Source organism: Bison bison, unplaced genomic scaffold, assembly GCF_000754665.1.
Source record: "Bison bison bison isolate TAMUID 2011002044 unplaced genomic scaffold, Bison_UMD1.0 scf7180017864201, whole genome shotgun sequence".
NCBI classification, from domain to species: domain Eukaryota; kingdom Metazoa; phylum Chordata; class Mammalia; order Artiodactyla; family Bovidae; genus Bison; species Bison bison.
Window position 1 is genome coordinate 2,144,505 of NW_011494773.1, and position 7,977 is coordinate 2,152,481.

At 43.7% G+C, this 7,977-nt stretch overlaps 1 protein-coding gene across 1 annotated transcript in view; it reads left to right on the forward strand.

The window, feature by feature from the left end:
* Positions 1-1,437: 1,437 nt before the first annotated feature.
* The window catches only part of ADCK1 (aarF domain containing kinase 1), a 138,173-nt gene continuing 131,633 nt past the window's right edge, over positions 1,438-7,977 (forward strand). Inside the window, exon 1 of the mRNA XM_010844396.1 lies at positions 1,438-1,688. Within this exon, the coding sequence (XP_010842698.1) occupies positions 1,658-1,688 (31 nt within the window). The 5' untranslated portion in view covers positions 1,438-1,657. The remainder of the gene's footprint in view (positions 1,689-7,977) is intronic.

Genomic DNA, 7,977 nt, shown 5'->3' on the forward strand with positions numbered 1-7,977 from the left:
ATGTGAGTGTTGGAAGAGCCCTCAGAATTGTGCCCATAGAATCCCTTTACTTTACAAAAGGGGCTTCCCTAGCTGGCTTAGATGGTGAAGAATCTGCCTGCAGTGCAGGAAACCTGAGTTTGATCCCTGGGTCAGGAAGATCCCCTGGACAAGGGAATGGCAACCCGTTCTAGTATTCTTGCCTGGAGAATTCCATGGATAAAGGAGCCTGATGGGGTACAGACCATGGGGTGGCAAAAAGTCGGACACAACTGAGGGACTGACACTTTGCTTTACAAAAGAGGATACTGAATCCCAGGGAGGGGGAAATGACAGGTCCAAGGTCAACTGCTAATTAGCATAGGCAAGACTGGAACCCAGCTCCCTAGCTCCCAGTCCACCATGCTTCTTATTTGAGACAGTTGGTAATAAAGGATTACTGCTGAGCCAGCTTGACTTGCTCCTGATAAAACTGCTCAAAGATCTCAGGGCGTATTTTACTTTGACCCCAGACATTTGCCTCAAATGATTCCCTTTCTAAATAGATCTGTGACCATCCTGGGTTGCCCATTCCAGAGAGTGGGCTCTGGAGTCAGACTCATGGGTTGGAAGTCCAGCTCTGCCCTTCCACATGACCTTGGTCAAGTTGCTTAACTTGCTGAATGTTAGTTTGCTCAACTATAAAATGCAGACAATAATGATATCTATGTCATGTATCATGATGATTATATGAGAAAATGTCTATACTTAAAGCACTCGGCAATAATAAGTGCTTTATAAATGATAGCATATGTGTGTGTTTATAGAATATCTATTAGAATATATAAATGTACATGGGAAATATATATAGTCTAATAAATAGAATTGGAATTCTGCTTAAGAATTTATATGCATTTTCTTTACTGAGATATATCAGCTATTTTTTCACAAGGAATTTTTCTTCTCCCTTATGACAGATAAGAAAAGTGAAGAGTATGTCAATTAGATTTCAATAAAGCTAGAGGAAAAAAACCTGAAGAGCCTGGGTGACGTGCTTTATGTGGGATTTCTCAGCCAGTCAGAGGCAGATAAGAAATCCCTGTTCTCCATATCACTCCAGCCCCTGGGTTGGAAATTAATTCCAGATTACTTATCTTGACTTATTTCCTCCCAGGTATTAAAGAAAATCCCTTTCATCCTTCCAGCAGGTTCAGGCCAGTTTGACCACCTCATGGGGCAGGCCAAGCAGGTTTCTGCCCTTCCACTCTACTACATAAGTTTTTATGGATTGGCTTGCTGATCCTCTGGCAAATGCTAAACTGTCCTCTGGGGTAGCTGGATCCTGACCTTCTGGTTCTGGGTCTGAGTCAACTTCCTTTGTTCTACTGGAACATTCTGTCCTGGGCGGGTGCCAACACAAGCTTCAGGCCAATAGTCCATGCCTCCTTCTGCTGCTGCTTCTGTGGACAGACTCCTGCCGGCATTGCTCCCCTCTGAGATGCTGCTGGGAGCTAAGGCAGCTTTTCTGCTTTCTTTACCATGGACCTTAAGCCCCCTTGTTCCTTCCTTTGCAGTGCTCTTTTCTTGTGGCCTTAAGGAAGAACCTTGCACTTTAGTTTCTCTTGCTTTTCCTCTGCTTGGCTATAGGATGCTTTCTCACAGATGGTCCATCTCTGGGATAAGCCACACAGCATCCTGAATGAAAACCTCTCTTGGACGGCATTCAATCAGTAAGTATGCAATGTGCCAACCCAGGTCGTGCTGCCCCAGAAATGCACCTGGGACTCTGGCAGGTTCTGGGAAGAGTTAGTTGCTTCTCTTAATGGTTTTGTTGCTCAGTGCATTTTCCACTTAGTTTCTCTGTTCATACCTCATGTCAATTTAAAACCCTTCAATGTGGGAATTCCCTGGTGGTCCAGGGCTTAGGGCTCTGTGCTTCCACAGCAGGTGGCATGGGTTTGATCCTTGGTGGGGCATCTAAGATCCTGCATGCTGCATGGTGTGGCCAAAGGAAAAAAAAAAAAACCCAAACAAACAACAACCAAACTTTCTACAGCAGAAACCAACACAACATTGTAAAGCAATTATCCTCTAAGAAAAAAAAAAAACACCCCAAACCCCACAAAGTGAAAAACAAGCAAAAAACAACCTTCAACGGCTTCCTATTGCACTTGGACTAAAACCCAAACTGTCAAGCCCTCCAAAGGCCCCCTGTGGCCCAGCCCCTGCCTGCCTCTCCTACTTCCTCCCACACCAATCTCTCTGTTGAGTTACTCTGGGTACCTTCCTGTTCCTCAAACATGCCAAGCTCTTTTCTACCCCTGGGCTTTGGTACTTATTGTTCCCTTCGCTTGGAACATGCGTCCTCATCTTCCTCATGGTTGACTTCCTCATCTGTTAGGTTGTGATTTCCTCAAAGAGACCTTGTGTGACTACTCTATCCAAAGACACAATACTGATTACATCCAGATACTCTTTACTACACCCCACCTCCCATTGCTTTCTTCCTTCACAGGGTTTATTACATCATGCAACTATCCCGTATGTTCTTTGCTAGTCTATTGTCTGTCTCCTTTTCCATCTCAGCCAAATGATGCTCTGGGATGGCAAGGACCTTGCCTGTTTTCTTCACTATTATATACCCAGCACCTGTTGTGCATCACCCAGTGCCTACTGTGTATCAAGCAAGGTGGACCCAAATCCCTGCTCTTATGGAGCTTATATTCTAATGGAGGAGACAGAGAATAGCTGTCTTAAGCAAATGAATGATGTAATTTCAAGTACTGATGAGTACTTCAAAAAATAAAACAGTGTAAGGGGATAGAATGTGCCTGAGGGAATGCAGACGGGTGGTGGTAGTTAGATAAAAGTGATCAGGAGAGGAGGTGTTGAAAGAGAGAACAGATTTCTGTGATAGGGCAGACCTTTGAAATTCTGGGGGGACAGCAAGTGTAAGGGCCTTAAGGCAGCAGCCAGATTGAGGGGTTGAGGAACAAACAGGAAGCTGGTGTGGCTAGAGTGTGATATGAGCTGGGGGAGAAGGCTGGGAAACAGAGGCTGGAGACAGAGGGAGTGGTAAAATAGCCATGCGGAGAAGGAAGGGTTGGGTAAAGAGTTTGCATTTTCTTCTAAGTGTGATGGGCCACATCTGTACAGCAATAGTCAATTTCCAAAGCACTCACACTGTCTCACTTGATCCTCACAAGAACCTCTGAGGTTAAATAGAACAGATGATAGTTAATATCTTTTATTAAGAAGGAAACCACCATTTGATCATTTTATAAAGAAGAAAACAAAGTTCTACCAAATTAGAAAACTTGAGTCACACAGTTCAAACAAGGTTCTTTATTTTTTTAAAACAATGTTTATTTATTTGGCTGTGCCAGGTCTTAGTTGTGACATGTGAACTCAACTCTTAAGCTACTCTTAAGTTGTGGCATGTGAACTCCTAAGTTACAGCATATGGGATCCAGTTCCCTGACCAGGGATTAAACCTGTGCCTCCTGCATTGGGAGCACTGTGCCTTAGCCACTGGACCACCAGAGAGGTCCCTCACACAAGATTCTTTAAATCAGTGGTGTTTAACCTTGGCTGTGCATGGAAATCCTCTGGGGGAGCTCTCTGCAAAATACTTCTATCTGGGTTCTGTTTCCTGAAAACGGATTTAAGAGGTCCAGGAGGATTGTTAAGGCTCTACAGGTGACTCTATGGGGGCTGAAAGCACTGCTTTCAATATACCCACTTTTCACTACATAAACTGCCAGCTTGACAGAGCTTTTCCACTAAGCTGCCCATTTGCCGGGAGCCATCTCCCGGCATATTGCATATTGAGTGCAGCACTTTCACAGCATCATCTTTCAGGATCTGGAATAGCTTAACTGGAAGTCTATCACTGCCAGGAGCCAGTGTGAGGAACTCCGCCCGTGGCACAGGTCATGAGGAAGGAGGCTCCGCATACACAAAGGCGGGATCGGGCCTCAGGAGTCCCCCTGGAAATTCTCAAGCATTTACCCCCCAAACCAGAGTCTGCCTACTTTCTGCTTTGTGCTCTCACCTACACCTCTGACTTTATGGGGGGCTGTCCCCCCACTACCTCTTTTTGAAAAAAGAGTTAACTAACAGCTCCAGTTAATAAAGTTCCTGGGTGTGATAGTGTTTCAACCTACAAACTCCTTTGGAAGTCCTCTAGCCTGCCTGAATAGGTTCTTCTGGCCACATGTGATTGCTCAGAGCCTCCCAACTGTGAGAGGCATGAGATGTTCTAAACTGTCTAAATACAGAGTCCTTTGATAAATTAAAAGATTGATTAGAAATTGTATTGGTGAAGGGTTTTTCACTTGTTGGGCCAATGTTTGCTGCTAAGTCTCCATATCCCTTACCTGCTGTGTCCCTGGCAGTGTATTGATTAATGTAATTGGTGTAAGTAGTAGCTTTAATGTTTGTAACCTTGGACCCTTGAGTTAATTCTTTTTTGTTGTAGCCCACCACACCTTTGCCCTATAGGAATGCAACTTTAATGCCTTTGGAGGGTGGCGCCTGACTAATCACCTTTAGAGAAAAATAAGTTTTCTGAAGAAAGGGTCTTAAAATGTTAACAGGCCTCTGGGCCAGAAGATGATGCAAATCACCTAAACTTTTGCATATGATAAGTTTGCAGGAAGAAAGCCTGGCTTGCTGCATGACTCTAGCCCTTCCCCCATTATCCTCTATGCATAACTTAAGGTATAAAAACTACTTTCAAAAATAAAGTGCGGGCCTTGTTCACCGAAACTTGGTCTCCCCATGTCGTTCTTTCTCTCACCTTCTGGCTGAATTATTCAGCCTCTTTTCTCCACTGAATTTCCTCACTGAGCTATCCTCATTCTATTACTCTTTATATCTTTGATGAATATTTAAATAAATAGGTCAACGAAGCCGTCTCTCCTTCGAATACCCTGGATCAGCCGGGGCTGGACCCTGGCACCCATTAAAATCACAGGGGAGTTTTCTAAGAATTACAGAGGCCCAGACCCCAGACTAGACTCTAAAAATCAGAATTTCTGGGGTTCTGGGGACTTCCCTCTAGGTCCAGTGGTTAGGACTCCAAATTTCCTTGCAGGGCTGGGGGGTTGGAGGCAAGGGGTGAGGGGTTGTCTGGGAACTGGGATCCAGCATGCCACCCTAAGAGGCCAAAAGAAAAAAAAAAGAATTTCTGGGATTGGGGCTCAAGCACTAGCTTGTTTAAAAGCACTTTATGTCCCTATCTGCTTTGGAGCTACCCACATTTATTTTTTAATTTTTCCTGTCTGTTCTTGTCTGCTTTATTGTTCCTTTTTGGGTTTATGCCTTTTTATTCCTTTCCTGTCATTTTCATGGGCCTTTAGGAAGACATGAATTTAAATGGGTATACCAAACATACCATGTTGAACTGGAAATTTGCTAAATTAAAATAAAATAAAAAATTTTTTTCTGGTCACACTGCACAACTTGCAGGATCTTAGTTCCCTGACCAGGGAGGGAACTTGGGCCTTTGGCAGTGACAGCATGGAGTGCTAACCACTGGACCACCAGGAGATTCACAAACAACGAAATTTTAATTATAAAGCTTATATGCACACGCAAAACAAAAAATTATCAGCACATTCACTGTAAAAAAAATCAAATACTACAAAAGGGTACAGAATACACTGAAAGTACTCCAGTCTCACCTTCCCCATTCCCATTCCTTAGGGTTAGCTGCTAGCCTGCTTGTAACAATTTCATAGTTAAAGTTCAGTTAAAGTAATTGTTTTTAGTACATTTTCTCTCTGTAGTTTAAAAATTTCCATTTTAATTTAAATGTCTTTATGCCTTTTACCGTGTTCTGCATCTTTATGCTTTTTTAAAAAACTATTTTTGTTATTGCTATTTTATTTTTTGACCATCCTGCTCGGCATATGGGATCTTAGTCCCCTTAGACCCCAGAGATCAAACCTGCGCCCTCTGCATTGGAAGTGTGGTCTTAACCACTGGCCCACCAGGTAAGTCCCCATGCTTTTTTCTATGACTTTTCCTGCGCCTCGGCTGCTCCCTAACACCTTTCTCCTGGGGGACCCCTGTTAGCCTATCAGGTCTTAGTTTGCAAAACATTTCAAAATCGCTTGGCCAAAATTAATGTTTTCTCCTTTGTGTTCTTATACTACTTTGTTCATGACTCTATCTTAATGCTTCTGATACCATTTGGAAATTATTCATTTTCTTTTCTTAGCATCTATATATTGGTACTTCCCAGGCAGTCCCGTGGTTAAGATTCTGAACTCCCAATGCAAGGGACAGAGGTTTGATCCCTGGTCAGGGAACTAGATTCCATATTCCAAAAGGTGTGGCCAAAATATTTAAAAAACAAACAAAACAACACCTATACATTGCAAACTTGAGGTGGTGGGGGCTGTATCATGCACCTCTGTGTTACTGCTAGTTCTGTACTGTGGCTTTGTACTGCAAGTGTCTTCTCCCAAGTGGTCTTGTCTTTTTCTTCATGCCTTTTGATGAGGGAGTTCTTAACTTTCATGTCATCCACATTTACCAAAGTTTTCTATACCATTTGTGCCAATGTTATTTAGTAAACCCTTCCCCGAGATAGTACGTAGGAAATTTTCCTTTATTTTCCTTCAGAAGTTCTGATTTTACTTTTTCCTTTTAAATTCTTTAATCTATTTAGAGTTAGATTTTGTGTTGGGTGTCCAACAGATAAGCAGTTGGTTCAGCTCAGGTACTGAATAATCTATCTTTCCCTATTGTTCTATTAATATAATGCCAGATCTGTCATATATCAAGATTTCACATATGCCTGGATTGTTTCTGAGCTCTCCAGGCTGATTCATTTCCCCCCTCAGCCTATCCCTATACTAATATCCCATATCAGTTCAGTTCAGTTCAGTCGCTCAGTCGTGTCCGACTCTTTGTGACCCCATGAATTGCAGCACACCAGGCCTCCCTGTCCATCACCAACTCCTGGAGTTCACCCAAACTCATGTCCATCAAGTCAGTGATGCCATCCAGCCATCTCATCCTCTGTCGTCCCCTTCTCCTCCTGCCCCCAATCCCTCCCAGCATCAGAGTCTTTTCCAGTGAGTCAGTTCTTTGCATGAGGTGGCCAAAGTACTGGAGTTTCAGCTTTAGCATCATTCCTTCCAAAGAAATCCCAGGGCTGATCTCCTTCAGAATGGACTGGTTGGATCTCCTTGCAGTCCAAGGGACTCTCAAGAGTCTTCTCCAAAAGCATGAATTCTTCGGCGCTCAGCCTTCTTCACAGTCCAACTCTCACATCCATACATGACCACTGGAAAAACCATAGCCGTGACTAGACAGACCTTTATAGTTTCATACTAAATGTTGATATATAGAAGGATAGGTCCTTGAAACAGGAGCTGAAATAGGTCTCTACTTTTCAAGAGTGTTTAGGTAATGCTTTGTCCTTTGTTTTTCCACATAAATTTTAGCTTAGCTTGTAAACATCCACGGAAAATCCTGTTGGAAATTTATTAGAATTGCTTTGAACTGGTGGCTCAGAGGGTAAAGCCTCTGCCTGCAATGTGGCAGACCCAAGTTCGATCACTGGGTCAGGAAGATCCCCTGGAGAAGGAAATGGCAACCCACTCCAGTATTCTTGCCTGGAGAATCCCATGGATGGAGGAGCCTGGTAGGCTACAGTCCACGGGTCACAAACAGCTGGACACGACTGAGCAATTTCACTTTCTTTCTTTGAATTGACAGATGAATCTTCCACCCCATCTCTACCCGACATGAAGTATTAATAATAGCTCAAGAGATGTTTGGAGAAGGCAATGGCACCCCACTCCAGTACTCTTGCCTGGAAAATCCCATGGGCGGAGAAGCCTGGTGGGCTGCAGTCCATGGGGTCACGAAGAGTCAGACACAACTGAGCGACTTCACTTTCACTTTTCACTTTCATGCACTGAAGAAGGAAATGGCAACCCACTCCAGTTTTCTTGCCTGGAGAACCCCAGGGACGGGGAGCCTGGTGGGCTGCCGTCTATG